Source organism: Elephas maximus, chromosome X (genome assembly GCF_024166365.1).
Source record: "Elephas maximus indicus isolate mEleMax1 chromosome X, mEleMax1 primary haplotype, whole genome shotgun sequence".
In the NCBI taxonomy this organism is placed as follows: Eukaryota; Metazoa; Chordata; class Mammalia; order Proboscidea; family Elephantidae; genus Elephas; species Elephas maximus.
Genome location: NC_064846.1, coordinates 42,268,335 through 42,292,251, shown reverse-complemented (window position 1 = coordinate 42,292,251; position 23,917 = coordinate 42,268,335). Strand labels below are relative to the sequence as shown.

The 23,917-nt window shown below is 34.5% G+C and overlaps 1 protein-coding gene and 1 non-coding gene across 3 annotated transcripts in view; both read right to left on the bottom strand.

Moving 5' to 3' along the window:
- Positions 1 to 1,144: 1,144 nt before the first annotated feature.
- The window catches only part of LRCH2 (leucine rich repeats and calponin homology domain containing 2), a 103,567-nt gene continuing 80,794 nt past the window's right edge, over positions 1,145 to 23,917 (bottom strand). Inside the window, exons 13-21 of one of the 2 annotated variants that reach the window (XM_049872217.1) lie at positions 16,019 to 16,067; positions 15,823 to 15,939; positions 10,835 to 10,879; positions 7,567 to 7,638; positions 5,098 to 5,155; positions 4,076 to 4,188; positions 3,758 to 3,895; positions 3,528 to 3,605; positions 1,145 to 1,447 (exon numbers count right to left, since the gene is read on the bottom strand). In XM_049872217.1, the coding sequence (XP_049728174.1) occupies positions 1,328 to 1,447; positions 3,528 to 3,605; positions 3,758 to 3,895; positions 4,076 to 4,188; positions 5,098 to 5,155; positions 7,567 to 7,638; positions 10,835 to 10,879; positions 15,823 to 15,939; positions 16,019 to 16,067 (790 nt within the window). In that variant the 3' untranslated portion in view covers positions 1,145 to 1,327. The remainder of the gene's footprint in view (positions 1,448 to 3,527; positions 3,606 to 3,757; positions 3,896 to 4,075; positions 4,189 to 5,097; positions 5,156 to 7,566; positions 7,639 to 10,834; positions 10,880 to 15,822; positions 15,940 to 16,018; positions 16,068 to 23,917) is intronic. The other variant, XM_049872218.1, reaches the window with a different exon arrangement.
- Positions 7,090 to 7,218, bottom strand: LOC126069770 (small nucleolar RNA SNORA35). The gene has a single exon (XR_007516042.1). It is a non-coding gene; the product is annotated as a small nucleolar RNA SNORA35 (small nucleolar RNA).

Genomic DNA, 23,917 nt, shown 5'->3' with positions numbered 1-23,917 from the left:
AGAGGTAATAAGTGCAAATGATCACATATTTAAGATATGATACTTGTTTGGCTACAAAAGTATTAAGGTTCTTCTATAGGAAACTGAGTTATTCATTGTAGTAATGGTTTTGAAAAATTCCAGCACTACTACCAACTTAAATTTATCCATGTCTAAATTAAAACAAGGACTTTACCTAACATAATGTAGTTACGAATATACTTATAGAATGGTCTGTGTCTAATTCAACATTAAGTTAATTAAGGATCATGAAATTTACAGGATCCACAAATGGCCAAAATTGAAATAAACACATATTCCTCAATTGCTGCTCTCTGAATGTAGCTAAAAACAGGACTGTTGTGTCATTCCTGAAAGTCAACATATAAACCCAGACTTTGGCAGTTTTATCAAAATGTCCTTGATAATGAGTACTTCACTAGTTCTCAAAAACCTTACTGCTTTCTGTAAGGTTCTCAATACAGAAATAAAATACTCTTCAAATAATACATTTTAAAAGAAGATTAAATTTTGCAAAATTAAATAGCATAAATAAAGCATATTAACATTGTTTTGTTGACAACATGAAATAACCAATTTAAGAAAAATTGCAATGGACTAAATTAAAACAAAACCATAAGTGTCACAATGTGAGACATATTTAATTCCTCACATATTACTGACCTTATAAAATCTACTAAAGTATTTTAAAGTTACATTTAGAAAAAGAAATTGCAAAAATGCTTAAGACTATATAAGAGTCATCAGTTACACAGGCACTTCACATGTAAACAATCTACAGTACAACTGAAAAGATTTTGGCACCAACCTATAATACTAAAAGAATTTAATATAAAGCCAGAGTTCTGCTTTTTTTTTTCTAGAAAACTAAGACCAAAGATTGAAGAAACTGTGTCTAAACTAGCAGTGTATTAAAGAATTCAAACATAGAATTGATTTAAATCAGTAAAAAATGTATTTCCTTATCCAGATATTTACTGGTATGATGTAAAAAAAGAAAAAGTAAACCTAATATGATTATTAAATTGAAATCACTTTTTCAATTTAGTATCATTCTGCTTTTTAAAAAATAATCAATGTTATCAACTGATTCCAGAAAAAGAGAATTTGAATATATCAAAAACTCTTATTAAATTAATCCAGTTTCCCTCTCAAAAACAATTGGGGCAATTCAAAGTTTAATTTTGATGTTTTACATATAATTGTTTATACCCTATGGCTTGATTTTAAAATTATTTTTGATTGGACATTCTTATTCATGAAGTTGAGATATTTGAAATCACTTCAGATAAATGAAACTATACACTCTTGATTTTAAAATGTTATATCAAGCCGTAGATAGCTGAGATGCCTTGGTTGTAGGTAATTCAAGAAGAGCCTGAACTGTGACACCAACTTTCACCAGACCTCGTTCTTCCAAAATATGATGAGGTAAACAGAGTCTTTCCTGAAAAACAAAACATGATGCAGGAGCATTCATTTTTCAATTGCACAGTAAAAAACCTAAATGCAGCAAAAGTCCAGTATGAATAAATAGGTCAGAACCAGATTTTGAAAATATAGTTTTGGTAAAACTTCAAGTAAAAATGACATAATTCTGTATTTTCTCTGATAAATATTCTAATTTAAAATGTGTTTAGATTCTTAGTTTAAGTTAAGAAAAGGATTATAGAGATTGGCCTTGTCCGAAATGCTGCCGCTTCCATCCCCTCCTCACTTTACGTCTAACCATAGCAAATCTTGAGGATGTGGAGGATCTAGAACTTTCCTACACTGCTGGTGAGATGTACAATGGCACAACGGTTTGGAAACCACTTTTACACTGTCTTAAAAAAGTTAAACATACATCTACCGTAAATTCCAGCCATTCAGCTGCTAGTTATCTACCCAAGATTAACAAAAGCATATATAGCCATACAAAGACTTGCACACAAATGTTCACAGCAGCTTTATCTGAAGTAGTCCCCAGTAATGGAAACAGGTCAATGGACCAACTAACAGATTTATACATAAGAATAAACTATTTATACATGCAACAACATGGATGACTCTTGAAGTAACCACGCTGAGTGAAAGAAGCCACAAAAATTGTATATATTGTATGATTCTATTTATACAAAACTCTAGAAAATGCAAACTAATTCAGAATGACAGGAAACAGATTAGTGATTGCCTGGGGAGGAAAGGACTACAATGTGACAGGATGAAACTTTTAGGGATAATGGACATGTTCACTATCCTGACTGCTGTGATTATTTCACGGTGTATACGTATGTCCAAACATATCAAATTGTACACTTTATGTGCACTTTATTGTGTGTCAATTATAGCTCAATAAAGCTGTTAAAAAAAAGAAAAAAAAATCCTAAAAGGAACAAAAAAAAAAATTAAATAAGAGAAAACTGACTAACTTTTACCAGTTCTGAATTCTGGAAAACACTGAATCTAAAAACAAAATTCTAAAAACAAAAATGGGAAAACATATAAAGTGGTAATAGCAAAAAAACCTTCCTCATTCTTCTATTTTCTAAGAGAGTAAGAGTATAAAAAAGAACATACGATTTTTAAGGATTAAACTTTTAAAACATCATATTGTCAAGCATGTTGTTGTGTGTCATGGAGCCGATTGTGACTCATGGTGACCCGCAGAGCAGCTGGTAGGTTCAAACTGCCAACCTTTTGATTAGCAGCCAAGCACTTAACCATTGCACCACCAGGGCTCTTCTTGTCAAGCACAGAGAAGAGAGAGAACAGCATGTAGTTTCCAAAATTACGCAGTAATTCATCAGACTCTCAATACAATAAATTATACGTAATCACTGAGGAAAGAGGTGAAAGTGGAATCTAGAGGCCATATTATTATACTCTTCAAAAGAGAGCCTAATAAGCACAACTTAACTGTAATCTGCTAACAGTTAAGTGTCCTCTCAATAGTCTGACATGTTGAGGTTAGGTTTATAGTGATTTCAAAAAGAGCAATATTTTGATTACACACGTTCATTATACATTTATCATATTGCTTGAATCCTTAATTTTATAGTACTGCAATTATTACATGAAACATAACCCAATTCCTACAAATTTCTAAGTTTGTCCCATGTAGATATTATAATATGTTACTAAAATTTCCACTTTGACATTGTAAGTAAAGTTTAAATCACTGTTTGAACTGAATACAAATCTTTCAATCGCAATCTCTTCATGCATTTACAGAAGAGTAGAAATATCATCCAGCAGGAAAAATGACAGTAACAATGGCATCAGAACCAAGTTGTAATATGGTCACTAAGCTATGTTTAATCAATCATGTGCATGATTAGAAAGAAATATAACTGTTTGATAAAAGCAGCTTAATATTACACAGCCACTGCAGTTAAAGCTAGAATTTAGTAGAAGGTACCAAGGGAAGGTATTCATTTCCATGTTCAGAAAACATTACCCATTCCTATTGTGAAAAAGAAGAATCCCAGTTTGCATGCATTAAGTTAATATTTTAATGACCATTTTATGAGATAAATCACAATTACCTGTGAGACGCCCAACTTTTTGCAAGCATCAAGGAAATTTTCTACATTTCTTCGACATTTTGCCATGCTCAGTTTAGGCTATAAAGTAAGGGAAAAAATATATTTTCAGGCATTTATATATAGATACCATTTGAAACTAAAAGTTGAATTAATTGAGTTTACTATTTAAAAACAGCTCTAAGAAGCTGTATCTTCCTTTAGAAAACTTATGAATTGTACAGAAAACTTACCACTGCTGGTGATGGTACATGAATACTAGCTACAGATCGTGGCCTTATATGATTGGCTAAATGGCAAAGAACAACCCCATCCATCAGTGCAGCTCCAATGTCATCAGGCAAAATTACTTTTAACCTGGACTCAAGATTCTATAAAGAAAATGGGCATAAATCACAGATTTTCTATCTAAACACGTATATTTATATTATTAACTAGGATATCATCCAAAAATATTAAAGAACATTGAAAATAAAACCCATACACCTTATTAATTTTCCAAGTTAAACTCATTTCTGGCAAAGCAAACAGGTAAGGTCAAACTGACTTACATTTCGAAGTTGTCGTATTTGCTCTCGTTCTTCCCGTAAATGCTCCATCTTTCTTCTCATTGTAAATCCAGGATCTGATGCCCCATATTCCTGGCGGGATGAGCGACTAAAAGCTATAAAAACAGACATTTCCTAACTTATTACAAAGCTACTCATGGAGCAACCATCAATGGGGAAAGAAGCACGATAAAAAGAAGCAGTAGAAACTACATAAAACACTATTACTTACTGAGGCATTCTAAAATATTTTTACAAGAATATATTTGAACTCATCTGAATAACTGAAAGCAATAGGGAAGAAAAGCCGTAACAGTTTCCACCACCTATATATGTTCTTAAACATACACTATTAGAAAATTATGACCTAGATTAAAAATGATTATTGAACATAACTCAGCCTTTTATTATCTTTAATGAAAAAGGAAATTATTCTTTTTTTTATTGTGCTTTAAACGGAAGTTTACAAACCAAGTCAGTCTCTCATACAAAAATTTATATACACCTTGCTATATACTACTAATTGCTCTCTCCCTAATGAGACAGCACACTCCTTCCCTCCACTCTCTCTAAGAAAAAGGAAATTATTCTTGAAGGTCAATACAGTTATTCAGGAATAAAAACTATAATTCAATACTTTGCCAAGTAACATGGATCCATTTTCCTTTGGGCTCGCCGAATGCAAAAAGATCCCTTTTTAAAACCACAATATAATGGAGTGTTATAATTTCAAACAGTATTTGGTCTGCTGGCAGGGTGGTCACTCTAAGAGCAGTCACGATACAGTAGAAATAAGACTGCTGTATATCTAAACAAAAACCTGAGGTTTCAGGAGCTTGAAGGTAAAGAGGAAGAAAGAAATGGGGAATGGGAATTGGAAAGACAAATCGGGTTAAGAGAAAATTATTTTTTTCGAGAGGGGAAAGAATCCTTGTGTACTTAAAACTATGAAATCAATCCCATTTAACTGGGAAACAGGTTTCATTACCTAAACAAAAAGTTTTATTTAGAGAATATATATTTACCTGATCTAGGCTTCAAACCAAAGGGACCATGTGAGAAACTGTCAGTTCTGTCATACTCCTAAAAACAGAAAATAAAATCTCTTTTTATTTTCAAATCAATCAAGGAAGTTATTCTTTATTCACTTCAATTTTGAGAAGTACTTATTATTTCCATGATTAGGAGAAAAAGGTAGCTTGCATTTTGATTCAAGCTGACACATTTCTATCTTAAATAGTCAATAAATATTTGTTAATTCACTTGACTACAGGTCTCTCTTAGTATACCCACCCACTGCCATCGAGCATAGTATAAGGAACATGAAAAAGAAAGGACTACTGAAGTATATAAAATACGCTTTTCTGAAAGACAAACGGAAGTCTCCCAAAAAATTAAGTAAGCTTCAATGAAAAATGAATTCAGCAACATTTATGCGCCACTTAGTGGATAATTTGAGGCAAATCTACATATTCATAGTAGTAACACAGGCTGCAGAGTGACAGATGACAAATTATTCTCTTCTATTTGAATGCATTTTGCTTCGAAGTGTTTTCACACTGAATGATGGGCTGTGGCAAGAATGGTGATATATTAAAAAAAAAAACTGAACTTGGAGACAAAGTTTAGGTTTAAGTCTTGGGCAAAATATTTAATTTCTGTGTGACTGTTTTTTTCATCTTTAAAATGGGGTTGTTGCGAAGCTTAAAGAGAAAACTAAATGAAAGCACTTTGTAAACAGCAAGGTGGTAAAATGATGCAATCTCAGGAGCATCTTATTTAAACTGTGCAACAACTCTGTGAAATAGGTAGGGCCTGAAGGAGCTCTGGTGCCGCAGTGGTTAAGTGCTTAGCTGTTAACTGAAAGGTCAGAGGTTCAAAGCCACCAGCCGCTCCACAGAGAGAGATGTGGTAGTCTGTTTCCATCAAGATTACAGCCTTGGAAACCCTATGGGGCAGTTCTACTCTGTCCTATAGGGTCACTATGAATCGAAAATTGACTCGATGGCAATGGGTTTGGTTTTGGGTTTTGGTTAGGCTTCAGTCACTTCTCTGCTATTTCCTGACTAGGGTCTTTGGGAAAGTTAACAGTCTCTTTAGCTACAAAATGATGAGGAACTAGTTTTAGGTTCAAGTGTGCAGGCAAGCACTTTGTTAATTGCAAAGCACCATACTAATTGTTTTTACCAGTTTCCTCTTCCAGATGAAACTGAAGTAATCAAATTTCTGTTGATTTTCTGATTCTTCTGTTAATTAATATGTGATATGCAGTTCAAGTTGACCAGCTACCAAAACACATGCTCACTACCCTATCCAACTACACGATTCACGGTATGTCTTCATTATTTTGGTTCAAGTATTATCAGTTCCTAGACTAAAATTTCACTTATGCCAAATGCCAAGCAAAATGTATTATAAAACCAATATTTACTTAATAAAACTGGCATTAGTACTCTCAGCTGTGAGCATAATTAAATCATAAAGCAACTAGGCAAATAAATAATTGTTATAACTGAAAGTAAAATTAAGGATTTATAAAAGCATGTGACAGATTAATCTTTAGGATATCCTAATTTAAATTATTTTCTACGAGAACTTAAAAAGTTTTATTAATGACATTAACCAAAGCAATTCACCCAAAACAATATAAAATAATCCTGGCTTTTTAAAAAAGTAGCAACCCCCAGATATAATCAAATACTATCTATTTAACCAAAGTTATAAAGCGAATTTTGATCAACCAAACATTTAAACAAAGACCTGAATTCACTAAATAAATGCATAATCATTTATTTACTAATGCCAAATACACTTCAGAATACTAAATAATCTAAAGTAGTAACAATACTGTTTAGAATATTTTAAATTTATCTCTTATTGTAAAGTAGTACGTTCGTTAACTAAATTAGAGCTACTAGCCATTCAAAGCACTGGACCTTTTGGTTGAGATGTCACAAAACGTAGCTTTCATATACTACCTTCTCCCCATGCTCCCCCCAAAGCCAAAAATCCATAAAATGTGTACCCTCTTGTCGATAGGAACAACCCACCACAGGGATGTTTCTCGTGGAAAAAGGAAATTTCTTTCGCATTGCTTTCATGCCGAATTGGTTACAAGAAAAACCAAAGGCCATTGCACAATGCTGAATTACATTTTTTGAATGAAAATTTAACAGTTGTTCTTAAAATCTATCATTTATTTCAAAATATGGATGAATCAGAAAACATGCATTTTATAAAGGGAACTCTTTTTCTGTGATCAATATGCATTTTCTAATGAGTAATTCCTAAAGAAACGAGTAGTATTTATTATGCATATTTGTACAAAAAGATTGTGTCCTTAGGATTTTTATAAACTAGAAGGTTTGTACAAACTAACATACCATGATTTTACAAATATGGGTAAATGAATTACATTGTCCAAAACAAAAACAAACCAAAAAAAAGATGAGGTTAGAGAGGAGACAAGGAAGAAGAAACCCACATACACGTACATATAAAAACAGAACTTGTACCTCAGATGATACTGGAGATTGTGGTGACATATTAGCATTATCACTGTCATGCTAAAATATAAAGATAAAAAGATGAAAGATGAAATTAAAATATGAATGATGATTTAAACACAGAAAATAGAAAATTGTTTTGATCAATTATTCAAGGAAGAATCTGAAATACACCACCACCACCTTGCTACTCAACCTGTGATCTGTGAACCATCGGTATCAGCACTTCCTGAGCACTTGTTAGGAATGCAGAATCTCAGGCCCCACCCAAGACCTACAGAATCAGAATCTGTGTTTCAAGAAGATCCCCATGTGGTTTAAGTACTTTAAAGTTTGAGAAGTGCTGATCTACTCACATCAAATATTTTCCCGTATATGTATTTCTTTTAAATATTACAAATGAAAAACTTTTTCAATTTTCTTTAAAAAGGATCCATGGGTTTAGATTAATCGTGATGAGAAATAGCAATGATGTGTCAAAATCTGAGACATGTTTATGGACGCATGCAAAAACTCCATCACCGCAAATAAGAAATTCACCTGGAAAATTCTGTGTATCTAATATAGGCTTCGATATAATTGCAAAGAATTTCATTGCATAAAACAATGCTACATGGTCCATGATTTTTAAATGACTGTTCTACTGACAGAAACCCTGGTGGCGCAGTGCTTAAGAGCTACGGCTGCTAACCAAAAGGTCGGCAGTTCCAATCCACCAGGTGCTCCTTGGAAACCCTATGGGGCAGTTCTACTCTGTCCTTTAGGATCACTTTGAGTCGCAATTGACTCGATGGCAATGGGTTTTTCAGTTTCGGGTTCTGACTACCAAATACAAACATCTTATCATTTAACCTTGCGTATACACACACCATTTTTTAATACACACACCATATGTGTGTATACGCAAGGTTAAATGTGAAAGATGGTATTTTCCATGTATAATGAATGGATTAAAAACAAATTATACACATAAGATGGTATGTATAATAAACAAGTGTTTATTGAATAGCTATTATATGTCAGGCACTGTGCTAGACATTCAAAGTACTGAAGTTTGGTAAAATATGCACCCCAGGATCTCTCAGTCTAGACGGAAAATAGATACATATATACAGGTAATATAACATTCTCAGTACGACATAGAGCTATGCATAGCATATCACAAGCACAGATAAGGGGCACTTAGGGGAACGGGAGCTGGTGGTAGAGAAAGGCAATTAAGGATGATTTCCTGAGAAAGTAAAAACTGAGTCAACTAATAAAGGTTCAGTAAATGTTTACCAGAAGAAAAAGGAAAGGAATTACACTCCCAGATGAGAGTACAACAGGAACAAAGTCATAGAAACAATAAACAGAAGGATGAGTACAGAAAACCTTTGACCACTTCTGTAAAGGATGGTCAAGTTGTGAGATGAGGCTGATATGGTTACGCAGGGGCTTCATCAAGAAGAATCTAGGATTTACCCACTAAGTGATGGGGAGACACTGAGGGTTTCTAAACAAGGAAATGGCCTGATCTTATCTGTGTCCTCTGAAACAATCATTTCGGCTGCAATGAGAATAGACTGAAGACAGAGAGAGAAGCAAGGAAGCTACAGCAGTAGGTCAGGCAAGAAATGATCAGGGTCTGTGCCAGTCAGAAATAGTAGAAATGAAAGTGCGGAATGGATTTAAAATATTTCGGTACCTACCAGTAGATTTTGGTGACTTATTAGATTTTGAGTCCAACAGTAATAAAATGGGAATGGGGTGGGGGAGGGCAGAGAGGTCAAGCTGAACCTCTAGCTCAGAAGTTGGCAAACCTTTTCTGTAAAAGGCCAGACCGTAAATATTTTAAGCTTTGTGGGTGATAAAAGGTCACTGTGGCAACTACTCAATTCTGCCACTGCAGCACAAAAGCAGCCATAGACAAATGGGTGTGGCCGCTTTCCAATAAAACTTTACAAACCCAGGTGATGGATCACACTTGGCCCATGAACTGTAGTTTGTCAACCCCTGCTCTAGCGGAATGGTGGATGATGATACCACTAATTCAGTAGTTCTCAACCTTGGCTGCACATTAAACTTACATGGGAAACTTCTAAAAATTTCGCTGCCCAGGCCATTAAATTAGAATATCTGGGAGTGAGACCCAGGCAACACTATTTTTTAAAGCTCACCAGTTAATTTTAATGTGCAGGCAAGATTGAGAATCTGCACCAACCATTAGATACCAACAATGGATATATTCAGTAAGAGATTCTAAGCAGGTAGGAAAATGGATACAAGATTACAAGAGTCTGAAGCTCAGGGGAAAATTCTGGACTATACGCATTAATTTAAGAGGCATCGGCAAGTACAAAGGTGTTATTCTTTGAAGCCTGAAGAGCTGATACAGTCACCCGAGAAGCCATAAAATGGACCATGCCCTAGGGAACAACAATAAAAAAAAAAACAAAAAACACAATATTAAGGGATAAATTGAGATTTGGGAATTGATTATGTTCATTTACATGTGTAAATACTACCAAATGTACCCACACAAAACAATGGCATTCAGGCATAATCATAGATATTAACAGCGAATAGATAAGGTTAACTGTTGGCATAACTGCCTATTATTTATCCCAGTAAGTACTACTAGACAGGCCATGGAGAGAAGAATGGTCATCTAGGCTGGGGAAGAAATTGTTTGGCTCTATTCATTATTATTCCCTGTGTGATTCCACGTCCTAAAAATAAAGGAGTTTTCAGAAGCACTGCCTAATACGCAACATCAAATTAATACCCCCAACCAAATATACATAAATCTAATTATTCATGGTGAAAAGAATGTTATCATCTCAATAAATGCTAGTATGCAGCATGAAATGGTGTGGTAGGAAAAGTTAGAAATCTAACTTTAAATTTTAAAATAGTACACAGAGTTTATGGAAAGAGATTAATAAATTCCTAGAAAAATTCTCGCTGGCCACCAAGTTGCTTCAAGAAGATAAAAGACGGTCAAATAAAACAAATTCATATTAATGGATTACAGGACTAAGATGAATGATAATAAAATTCCAAAACTATTAAAAATTTTGCTCTTAAGGACATATTTAAGGGACATGATTAAATTGAAAATTATATGATGATGCTCAAAGTTTTTATTAGAGAAACCTCATGCATTAAACAAATGGCAAAGAAACTGAAATATGGATTGCATTTTGTACTGATTAATTCAGTTACACATGAAAAGGAAACATTTCAAGTAATTGCCATTACCCTCTTTTCTCACCTCATCATTTTCATTGCCACTTGAACTCTTCCTTGATGATTTATACTGAAAAATATTTCAAACACATGTTTAGTTTTCCTTGAACATATAAAATCTCTACTAGTAAAGTATAAAAAAAATATGTGCTGTTTATTCATATTTTGATACTTTTATTAAATTGCTGGAAACAAAATTTAATCACCATTTTAACTAGAACTACTACTACTAACTATTAGTATAGTGCTATCTAGGTGCAAGATATTATTCTAAGTAACATGTCTCCCCATTTCCCATTTATTGAGGTTAGAAATCTGCAGGCTGTCTTAAGCTTCTCCTTTTCTTTATTTCAGTATATCCATTATGTCATCAGGTCAATTCTTTTGCAATCTCTCTCACACTTCTTCTGAATTCCAGGGCTTTGAACTGGTTTCCTTCTGGCTCTGAGCCCCTGCTGAGAATGTGCTTTTCTAACAAGTTCCCAGGAAGTTATGTAAGAATCATCTGAGGATCTTGGTTAAAGTGTATATTCAGATTCAGTATATCTGGGGAGGAAATACAAAATCTCAGTAGGGAACTTTTTAGAAATGCATATTCTCAGCAGGGGGTTCTAACTGGACAAACAGGTTTGAACCCCTGCTGAATTCTCACAATTATCACACTATCTTAACCCAGTGCTGTCAAGTCAAACACTATACTCTGGAGCATTGGTTGTGCATCAGTTAAGAACTCGGCTGCTAACCAAAAGGATAGCAGTTCAAATCCACCGGCTCTCCTTGGAAACCCTAGGGGGCTGCAGTTCCACCCTGTCCTATAGGGTCACTATGAGTCAGAACTGACTCAATGGCAGTGGGTTTGGTTTTTTTTTTCCTGTCTATACTCTCATCATCTAAGATGTCAAAAACTATTCCAAGATTGTTATGAAACCTATTAATTTTAGGTGAAAAAAAGAAATACTGCATTAAATACTTATACTGACTGTACAATAATATTCATACTGATAATAGCTAACACTTATACCATTGTTGTTGTGTTAGGTGCCATCAAGTCAGTTGCGTCATAGTGATCCCATGCACAACAGAACAAAACACTGCCCAATCCTGAGCCATTCTCACAATTGTTGCCATGTCTGAGCCCACTGTCGCACCCACTGCGTCAATCCATATAGTGTTTACTATGTGTCAGGCACTGATTGAAGTACCTTACATATTTTAACTCATTTAATCTTTATAACAACCTTATGAAGTAAATACTATTATCATCCCTATTTTACACCGAGGCACAGAACATTAGTATCAAAAATGTTAATATCTGAGAAAAAAATTTCTTAGAATAAAGGAAATACGGTATGAAGCTGCTAGAGTTCTTTATTCTGATTTCTCCGCACTCTATGCAATCCTGCAAATCAGTGGCCAATTGAAACTTATGACTCTCCTATTGAAAAATCTATCTTTTAAAAATTATGTCCAAACTTCTCTGCCTGGCATTCAAGGTTCTATTTAATGGTCCCCTTAAAAAAAAAAAAAATTTTTTTTTTTTTTTTTTACTATGTAGCTTTATCTTCTGTAAACCATGAAAATACATAACCTACTTGATATCTCAACCGCAAACTAAGGGTTGCCTTGCTGTTGTTGCTAAGTACTGTTGAGTCAGCTCCAACTCCTAGCAACTGCATGTACAACAGAACAAAACACTGCCCGGTCCTGCACCATCCTCACAATCGTTGCTATGTTTGAGCCCATTGTTGCAGCCACTGTGTCAATCCATCTCGTTGAAGGTCTTCCTCTTTTTTGCTGACCCTCTACTCTACTTTATTGAAGCTATGCCGGGGATCAGCTAGAAAGAGCTCCCTGGTAGATTAATGACAGCGGTCATCATTTGTAAGAGAGACAACAGAGGACTGTATTCCTTACATTTGCAACCCATGAGGGTTCCCTTGAAGAACACCTGGTGGTGCAGTGGTTAAAACAATGGACCGTCAACCAAAAGGTCAGCAGTTTGAAACCACCAGTGGTTCCGCAGGAGAAAAATGTGGCAGTCTGCTTCTGTAGAGATTTACAGCCTTGGAAACTCTATGGGGTCGCTGTAAGTCAGAACTGACTTGACAGCAGTGAGTTTTTTGGGTAAGGGTTGCCTTGTTAGGAATTACAAATACAAGGAATACATTCCTCCATTGTCTCTCCTGTGAATTATAACGACTATCATTAATCTACCAAGGAACTCTTTTCCAGCTGATCCCAGACATAGCCTCAATATGCTTTGAACCCAGTGTTCCAGATAGCCACTGACTGGAGTTGGCATGTGAGAAGAAACCTATTTGCCATCCCTAGGCAAGATGCTCACCAAAGTCACATATTCTTAGTTCCATTCTATTTCAATCAAAGAGTGATATTTGAGTGAATAATAAACTACTATTTATTAAGCACTTACTTTGTGGCAAGCACTGTTCTAAGCACTTTATATTATTAAATAATTTAAAAATTGTAACAACTCTGAAGGAGTGTACTACTAGAATCATTTGTAGACAAAATAAAAAATAAGCTCAACAAGATTAAGCAACTTGCCAAAGTCACACAGTTAATAGGTATCCAAGTAAGGATTAGAACTCAAGTGGCTTGATTCTACAAGTCCATGCTCTTAACTACTATGCTATATATACTTCTATCTCTAAATCCTGAATGATTAATAGGAATTTGCTAGGAATAAAATGGCTAATGGGCATTCCCAGAGAGGAGAAGCACAAAGGATTAAAAAAGTATAGCCTGTGCAGAAAACAAAGTGAAGTTCAATGTGGCTAGCAGAGAGAGTGAATATGTGGCAGGCGACTAAACAAAAATAAGGGATGGCCCATGATGTTTTAATCATGAAAATACTGTCAGTTCTAAATAATAGCACTGACTTAATTTAGGGTGTAGTATCTTACTTTTATAATGTTTTTGAAATCTCAGGGAAAAATTGTTGACATATTTTGCAGTATCCTAACACTGACATCTTGTGACTACTGAGGAGAACTACATATCTCCTTGAAACATTTCCCACCCAAAAATATTCAACTTCAGTGACTGAAGCTTATCTTTGCAACTACTTTGTTAAATAAGGAAGAAATTATTATTTGTTGATGGTGGTTATATAATGGACACTTCAATTATCTCATTCTATCTCTTGGCAACTTCATAACCTAACCATCAATATACAAGGTGTGTTTAAGCCAGAAAAACAAAGCACTATTATCAAGGAATGATGCTATGCAACCAAGTAATTGTTTCTTTTAAAGGTTTGCCAAGATCTCTATTAAAACTTTTTTGAGCAATTCACTTGGGTGACTATAAATATTTAAAAAACAATAATACTGTATTTATTTGAAAGTTACTTTAATACGAGGCTAAAGAGGTAGCATATCACAAGTTCTAGGTCCAAATTTTGGATCTGCTGCTTATTAGCTATGTGACCTGAAGCACACTACTTAACCTCTCTGTGCCTTAATTTCCCCCATTTGTAAAACAGGAATAACAGTAACTATGCTTATTTCATGAGGTCGTTACGAAGATTAAATGAGTTCATATCTGTAAAGCTCTAGGAAAGGTGCATGGCACTTAGTAAGTGCTATGCAAATATTTTTGATAGTCAGAATTTGTGTGGTTTTACTATACTATGATAAAGAAGATGAACAACAATATCAAATTTCTCGTATGACTTAAAAATACTAAAATTTCCTTCATATCATCAGGTATTCATCAAAAAATATCTATTAAAAATTCTTAGAGAGTGCCTTTAAGGTCTCACGCAGCAAAAAAGAAAGACTTTCACATTAAATGCTAGATTGTAAATATAACTGCAAATCTGTAAAGGATTTGGATAAACAGATTTTTACCATTACCGACTAGGGTTCTGCTTAGAATATCCTTCCCTTTTCCCCCATCTCTTACTTCTTCACTATCTCTCATATTGACCAGATAATACGAGGCTCATTAAAAGAATTCAGTAATTATTTGTTGAAGGATTAAAATTATCCTAAACCTACTAAGAGATACAATATTTTTGCTTTGGTCACATTATAGGCTACTTCCAAATACATGTTCCAATTTCATATATGGAAACAAATCTATGTGCACAGAAATCCACTTCTACGAAACAAACAGGACATATAATCCTATTTATTAGTAATTTAAACTTCGAATTACCTGAAATTCAGGTACACAAAATATTCTTTAAAACCCTAGAACTATGTATTTAGATAAATTTAGACTTTAGGAAACAGAAAAGGTACATAAAGACAACAGAATCTGGTATTCATGGAGCAAGGAGTCTTGTTCTGACTGCTCATTTCAGTCAGAAATACCAATAATGGGTTATGAAAAGTACTGAAGATCACACCAGGTTCTGATGATTGGACTCTGCAAATTTAGCAGACTACCAGACAACAACCTTAACCACAACAAATAAAAATACAATATTTAGGAAGGTATACACAGTAAAATTTCATTAAAACCCCACTAATTTCAGATGAGTCAGAAATTTTAGTTACGATAAAAGAGCTTTTTTTTTTTTTTTAGGATATCTACTAAGGTAGCAGGAAGAAAAGGAAACATTTGGACATAAGGAAAAAATCACTTTCAAGAATTTTTAGATTAACTTAAACAGTATTTACATAAAATGCAAACTGAAAATATGTGTCAACTATTTAAAAAGTCCAATAAAAGACATTTTCTGGGCAATTTTAAAACATTACTATATATCAGTACAACTGGCAGTGTACAATATATTCATCTCTCTTACAAAGTATTTAGTAACACAATTCAGATTGATCTACTCATTCTTAATTATTTTGATTTACTGCAATTCTGTACATTTAATTTGAATGTACATCTATACCACATAAGTGTAGAAAATCAAGATAAAATAACATATTTACCGTTTTAATCAGAAAGTTATATTCTATACCTTATTAACACAAAACTGATAAAATCAAAACCAGTAATCACAAAGTACATATTTAAAATTTAATAAAATACCTTGAAATATTCTTTTCTAATCTGTTTGCTCCGCCTCCTTTCCTCACTCTGCCAGATTATAGGTTGAGATTCTGGCCATTGTTGCTCATCTATTTGATCCTTCTGATTTTCTAAGGGCTGTAATGAGACAATTTCTCTTAATTAAATAAATGAGAACAAAATAATAGATATAATAGTAAGTTAATTGCCTTTTTACCTGCCATGTGAGGGATGATAATGGTGAATTCACTTCATCTGCTGAGACACTAAAAAATTAAGATGCTTTAATAAGTTAAAATCTTTACAAATATCCTTAGGTATAGATTATGAACATTACAAAGTTATCAATTTTTACCAGGAATCTAAAGAATTTACCCAAGCCTATGTTTTGAACTAATAACATAAAACTTAAAGTTGACAAAGCATATTTAAGTTCCCAATAACTGATGTTCCTCAGAAAACATCAAAATGGCATCATGTAATATCAACTCTATATACAGAACTACTATAAGGACTTTGTAGAGGCCAAAAGAAATGTAATACTTAGACTCATATAATCATAGAAAAGACAGAATATTATATAAAAATCATTACCTACAAAAGAAAATCAAGTAATAATTTCTTTTGACTAAAGTACAAAGAGCTCAAGGGAGTAATTCTTTTTCACCAACTGAATTACTAATTATGATCCTCAACCCTTTCATTCTGACATAAGACGAGCTGAGAGAAAAAGTTTTTCTTTCTTTTTTTGTTGGGATGAGGCAGACTGCACCTATTGTGAGGTAGAAGATTTGAACAAAAAGATCACTTGGAAAAATATATAAACAAAATACCCACTAGAGCTGCTATTACTCAAGACTGTTGTGGAATGTCTCCATGATACAATAAGAAAAGAAAACAAAATTTAGAGAAAGAATATAAATTTTTCAAAATTTATAAAACACATGATTACCCAAGGGAGAAAAAAAAAAAACCTAAAAACTCTATTATCATTATTAAGAAAGGTAATGTTAAAACCAACACCACATTCATTGCCATCAAGTCGATTCCAGCTATAGCAACCCTATAGGGCAGAGAAGAACTGCCCCATAGGGTTTCCAAGGAGCGGATGGTGAATTCAAGCTGCGGACTCTCTAATTAGCAGCTGTAGCTCTTAACCACTGCACCACCAGAGCTCCAGAGTTAATGTTACCAGTTAAAAATATATAGAGAATAATTTATATATATATATATATTACAAAATATATTAGGAAAAATCTCATTCATAAAAGGAAGGAAAAGTATATAATACCAAGGAAGTAATTTAAAAAGACATGTACAAGACTTATATGAAAAACTAAAAATATCTAGTGAAGGATTTAAATAAATGGAAAGTTCTTGGAAAGAAAGACTAAATATTACCGGTATAATTTATCCTTCAAATTAATTCATAAGTGAAATAAACTAAAATATAAAAACCAAAAAAAGTATTTTTTGGCTTGTTTTAGAAATTTGATTTAAAAAGATTCAAAGTTAATTTGGAACAATGGATGATCAAGAAGAGAACATTTACATAATAAAGGGACTTCCCAACCAGGTAATAAAATATATTATATAAAATCAGAATAACAAAACAGTACTAGCTGCTGAAACTACAGATTTTCAAAACGAAGAGGAGTGCAGGATCAAAACTATGTTAATATATGATAAAAATGACATTTAAAAATCATTGTGAGAATGATGATGTATTTAACAAATAGTGTTGAAACAACTGGTTAGCCTCTTGTAAAATACAGAAAAAAAGAAAAAGAGAGGAAGGAACAAAGTGAGGGAGGAAAATAACTAGATTCTTTACCTCATACCAAATACAGAAATAAATGAAAGATTTAAATATAAAGAAAAATGAAATCACATAAGTACTAGAAAAATATAGGCAGTAATTTTAAAAATGTCGGGGTGAAAAGAGCCTAAGAAGGAAGAATCAAAACTCACAAATCTGGGTACATAAAAAGTGAAAATTGGACTTTGCTTCTGGCAAAGATAGAAAAACAGTGACCTGCTTTACCACCTGATTGAAATAAATAAAAGAACAGACAAAATACATAAAATGACAATTTTTAAGACATTGACTTTCAGGCAAAAAAGGACATTTATCCCTTATAAATGAGTAACAAACAAGATGAACCCTATGACTGAGCCAGTTTGCAGCATGGACAGAGTTTGCAGGCCTCAGCACAGGGAAGGAAAACCAAGGTAAGTCCAGCAGACTCCCTGAATTTAGGAGACAAAGCTGGGAGTCCAGGGAGCAAAATGTAGACAGAATTCATAAGGCAGAGTAACAAAAAAGAACACTGTACAGAGAAAAGGGATCCCTGGTGGTGCAGTTCTTAAGCACTCACCTGCTAATCAAAAGGTCAGCAGTTTGAAACCACCAGCAGCTCTGCAGGAGAAACATGTAGCAGTCTGCTTCCATGAAGATTACATCCATAGAAACCTTATGGAGCAGTTCTACTCTGTCCTATAGGGTCACTATGATTTGGAATTGACTTGATGGAAGTGGGGTGTTTTTGGTAGAGAGAAAGAACTTAAGAGATCTACAGAGGCACACATCCTGTGTGAGAACACTACCCTAGGTGAAGGAATGAATCACTGAAAAGATTAAAGGGAGCAATTACAATATTCACAGAGGACCAGGAATAACACCAGTTCCCAGTAGCCAGACTGGAAAACTTTATAAGTCACATGGCATCAGAGACGGTACTAACAATGGTCTTGCCTGAGTAGCAGGGAAATTTAGTTCTAGGCTAAATACTACTCTGGTCCCATGTAACAAATCAAAAAACTGAGTCCTGAAAATATCAAATTGTTCCCAATTAACATAACAACATCCCAGAACAAAGCTCAAGCATATCTATAGGAATACTAAAATATCCAGCACCCAAGAAGGTAAAATTCACAACGTTTGGCATTCAATCAAAAAGAACCAGGTAAGCAAACGTGCAGGAAAATTTGACCTATAATGAGGAGAAAAAAAAAATCTATCAATTGAAAATGAACCAAAAATAAAATTTATAGGCAAGGATATTAAAACATTTATTATAACTGTAATCCATATGCTGATGAAGCTAAAGAAAAAGACTAAACATATTTAGAGACATGATAGACATAAAAGATGAAAATCGAAGTTTAAGAGGTAAAAACTACATCTTAAAAATAAACTGAACTGTATAACTATAGATTATGTATTTCATAGAAATGATTAGTGAACTTAAAGACACAGCAAAATAACTAGCCAAAATCAAACACAGAAAGAAAAAAAATATTGAAGAATGAACAGAAGACATCCAGTATCTCTGGGATAACTCTGAGTGCCCAATATATGTATAATTGGAGTTCCACATGGAGAGAAATGGTCGGGAACAGGAAATATTTAAAGAAATAATGGTCCCAAAATATCCAATTTCATAAAAACAAAACCTCTACAAATCTAAGAAACTCAATGAGCTCTAAGGAAAAGAAACATGAAGCAAACTACACCAAGATACATCATAATCAAATTACTAAAAACCACTAATGAAAATTTTAAAAGCAGCTAGAGAAAAAAGACTCATTAAGTTAAATGAACAAAAACAAGGATGACAGCAGACATGTCACAGGAACCAATTCAATCCAGGGAACAGAGTAGAAACCTCTTTAAGGTACTAAAAGGAAAATAAGAAAAACAAAAAAAGATCAACCCAGAATTTTATACTACCAGAGGTATCTATCAAAGATGAAAGCAAAATAAAAATTTTTTCTGACATAAAAAAGCTGAAAGAATTCAACACCAGCAGATCTGCAGTAAAAGTACTGTCAAAGTATATCTTTCAAGTAGTAGAAAAATTGTATATATGGGGAAATATGAAATTTTAATATAGTGTATCTGCAATCTATTAAGATTGGAAAGATTTCCCACTAAAGATATTACCAAGGATTTTTTTTTTAATTTCATAATGACAAAGGTGTCAATTCACTAAGAAGACCAATCCCATTGCCACTGAATAGATTCTGACTCATAGCGACCCTATAAGACACAGTATAACAGCCCCATAAGGCTTCCAAGGAACAGCTGGTGGATTTGAACTGCCAGGTAAAGATATGCACACATTACTTTTGAGAATGTAAACTGATACAAACTTCTCGATGGAAAGTCTATCGATAAAGCTAAAATGTGTACTCATGTTTAACCCATCAATAACACACCTAAACATTTAAAGAAAAAATACAAATGCACAGAACACATAAGAAAGTTCACCCCAATGTACATTTATAATTAGTTACTGTTGTAAGGTGTCACTGAGTTGGTTCTGACTCATAGTGAAATTTTGTACAACCGAACGAAACACTGCCCAGTCCTGTGCCGGATATGTAAAAATCATCACAATATATTAAGTGAAAAAGTCAAGTTACTAAACAGTGTATCTGGTACGATCTCATTTTTGTTAAGAAAAAAGTGTGTGTGAGATTTTCCATGTGTGGATGTAGTCCACGCAACATTGGGAAAAAAAATCAGAATTTATTTTGAAAACAGGTGTGTTTTCTGTGTTTGTAGTAAATACATATATAACAAAATATTTGCCAATTCAACAATTTTTACATGTACAATTCAGTGACACTGATTACATTCTTCAAGTTGTCCAACTATTACCACTACCATTTTCCAAATTACACCATCACCATTAAAAGAAACTCAAACCAAAAAAAAAAAAAAATCCATTGGCCATTGGCATTGAGTTGATTCCTACTCATAGTGATCCTCTAGGACAGAGTAGAACTGCCCCACAAGGTTTCCAAGGAGCAGCTGCTAGATTCAAACTGCTGACCTTTTGGTTAGCAGCCAAGCTCTTAACCACTGTGCCACCAAGGTTTCATACCTGTTGCCGTCAAGTTGATTCTATCTCATAGTGACCCTACAGGACAGACAGGAACTGCCCCACAGGGTTTCTGAGGAGCAGCTGGTGGATTCAAACTGCCAACCTTCTGGTTAGCAGCCAAGATCTTTAACCACTGAGCCCCCAGGGCCCCCAGGGCTCCATAAGTGCCCCCTAATCAATGACTTCCCTTTTTTCCCTCCCTCCTCCTGATAACCATTAATAAGCTTTGGTCTCTATACATTTGCCTGTTTCATGTAAGTGGGGTCATACAATATTTGTCCTTTTGTGAATGACTTATTTACTCAGCATAATGGTTTCGAGGTTCATCCATATCGTAGCATGTATCAGGACTTCATTTCCTTTATGGCTGAGTGATATTCCATAGTATATATATAGTCATTTTATTTATCTGTTCATCTGTTGATGGACACTCCAATTGTTTCCACCTTTTAGCTATTATGAACCACCCCCCCACCCTCACTGCTGTTGAGTCGATTTCAACTTATAGTGACCCTATAGGACAGAGCGGAAATGCCGCATAGGGTTTCCAGGCGGTGGCTGGTAGACTTGAACTGCCGACTTTTTGGTTAGCAGTTGTAGCTCTTAACCACTGTGCTACCAGGGCTCCACTATTACGAACAGTGCTGCAATTAACACTGGTGTACAGGTGTCTGTTTGTGCCCCTGTTTTCAATTCTCTTCAGTATACAGCTAGGATTAGGGTTGCAGGATCATACAGTAGTTTTATGTTTAACTTATTTTCTTAATTTTATTGTGTTTTAGGTGGAAATTTACAGCACAAATTAGTTTTTCATTCAAAAATTTTATACACAAATTGTTTTGTGACATGAGTTGCAATCGCCGCAATGTGTCACCACTCTTCCCCTTTCCCTTTCCACCCTGGGGTTCTCAGCGTCCATTCATCCAGTTTTCCTGTCCCTTTCTGACTTCTTGCCTTTGCTTTTGGCTAAATGTTGCCCATATGGTCTTGTATATTTGATTGAACTAAGAAGCAGTCCCTCACATGTGTTACTGTTTGTTTTATAGGCCCGTCTAATCTGGCTAAAAAGGTGGACTTCTGGAGTAGCTTCAGTTCTGAGTTAGCAGGGTATCCAGGGGCCACAGTCTCAAGGGTTCCTCCAGTCAACACCAGACCAATAAGTCTGGTCTTTTTTTGTGAATATGAATTTTGCTCCACATTTTTCCCCTGCTCTGCCTAGGACCCACTATTGTGATCCCCATCAGAGCTGTTGGTGGTGGTAACCGGGTACCACCTAGTTCTGGGTTCAGGCTGGTGGAGGCTGTGGTGTGGAGGCTGTGGTTCATGTGGTTCTTTAGTCCTTTGGAACAATATTTTCCTTGTGTCTTTGGTTTTCTTCATTCTCCTTTGCTCCAGCTGGAACGGGACCACTAGGTGTATCATAGATGCCCACTCACTGGCTTTTAAGGCCCCAGTTGCTACTCACCACAGTTGCAGGTAGAACATTTCTCCACATCCTTGCTAATACAAACAAGTACTTTTTATATTATTATCTTCTCTATAATTTTCTGCATTGAAAATGTAGGAGACCATGTAACATTTTTTAATATGAAGAAAAAATACCTACAGAACTATTTCTCTTTTGAATAAAAAAGATGAGAACTGGAAAATGTAGAATGATTAGTAACAGGTGTAACAAAAATTAAGAAAAAGAAAGTTAACAAAAATAATGCTTCAACAAATAATAACTGTGAAACAATTTTTATTTGCTAAGCATTGTTCTAAGCATATTATATATATTAGCCTGCTTAATCTTCACAGCAACCCTGAGGTAGGTACTGTTATTGTTCATGTTTTACAGATGGGATAAATGAGGCTCAACAGGAACTACTGAACTTTTTCAAGAGACAGCTCCAGGAGCCATACTGAGACAGTATGATCTCAAAAACCTATACTCTTAACCACTATGCTATTCTATCTCACTATAAGAAGAAAGGCAAACTGAAAGAAATAATAAGACAACTAACATTTACTAAGCATTTAGGTGTCAGGCACTCTGGCTGATTTAAAAAGTCGTCCAAAAAGACCTATACAAAGAAAACTACAAAGTACTATTACAAGAAACTAAAAAGGACCCACTTAAGTGCAAAAACATACCTTGCTCATGGATAGGAAGACTTAACATAGTAAAAATGTCTATTCTATCAAAAGCCATCTATACATACAATGCACTTCCCATCCAAATTCCAATGTCATTTTTTAATGTGATGGAGAAACAAATCACCAACTTCATATGGAAGGGAAAGAAGCCTTGGATAAGCAAAGCATTACTGAAAAAGAAGAAGAAAGTGGGAGGCCTCACTCTACCTGATTTCAGAAGCTATTATACAGCCACAGTAGTCAAAACAGCCTGGTACTGGTACAACAACAGGCACATAGACCAGGGGAACAGAACTGAGAACCCAGATATAAATCCATCCACATATGAGCAGCTAATATTTGACAAAGGCCCAGTGTCAGTTAAATGGGGAAAACATAGTCTTTTTAACAAATGGTGCTGGCATAACTGGATATCCATTTGGAAAAAAATGAAACAGGACCCATACCTCACACCATGCACAAAAACTAACTCCAAGTGGATCAAAGACCTAAACATAAAGACTAAAACGATAAAGATCATGGAAGAAAAAATAGGGACAACCCTAGGAGCCCTAATACAAGGCATAAACAGAATACAAAACATTACCAAAAATGATGAAGAGAAACCAGATAACTGGGAGCTCCTAAAAATCAAACACCTATGCTCATCTAAAGACTTCACCAAAAGAGTAAAAAGACCACCTACAGATTGGGAAAGGATTTTCAGCTATGACATCTCCGACCAGTGCCTGATCTCTAAAATCTGTATGATTCTGGCAAAACTCAACCACAAAAAGACAAACAACCCAATCAAGAAGTAGGCAAAGGATATGAACACACACTTCACTAAAGAAGATATTCAGGCAGCTAACAGATACATGAGAAAATGCTCTCGATCATTAGCCATTAGAGAAATGCAAATTAAAACTACGATGAGATTCCATCTCACTCCAACAAGGCTGGCATTAATCCAAAAAACACAAAAGAATAAATGTTGGAGAGGCTGCGGAGAGATTGGAACTCTCATACACTGCTGGTGGGATTGTAAAATGGTACAACCACTTTGGAAATCCATCTGGCGTTATCTTAAACAGTTAGAAATAGAA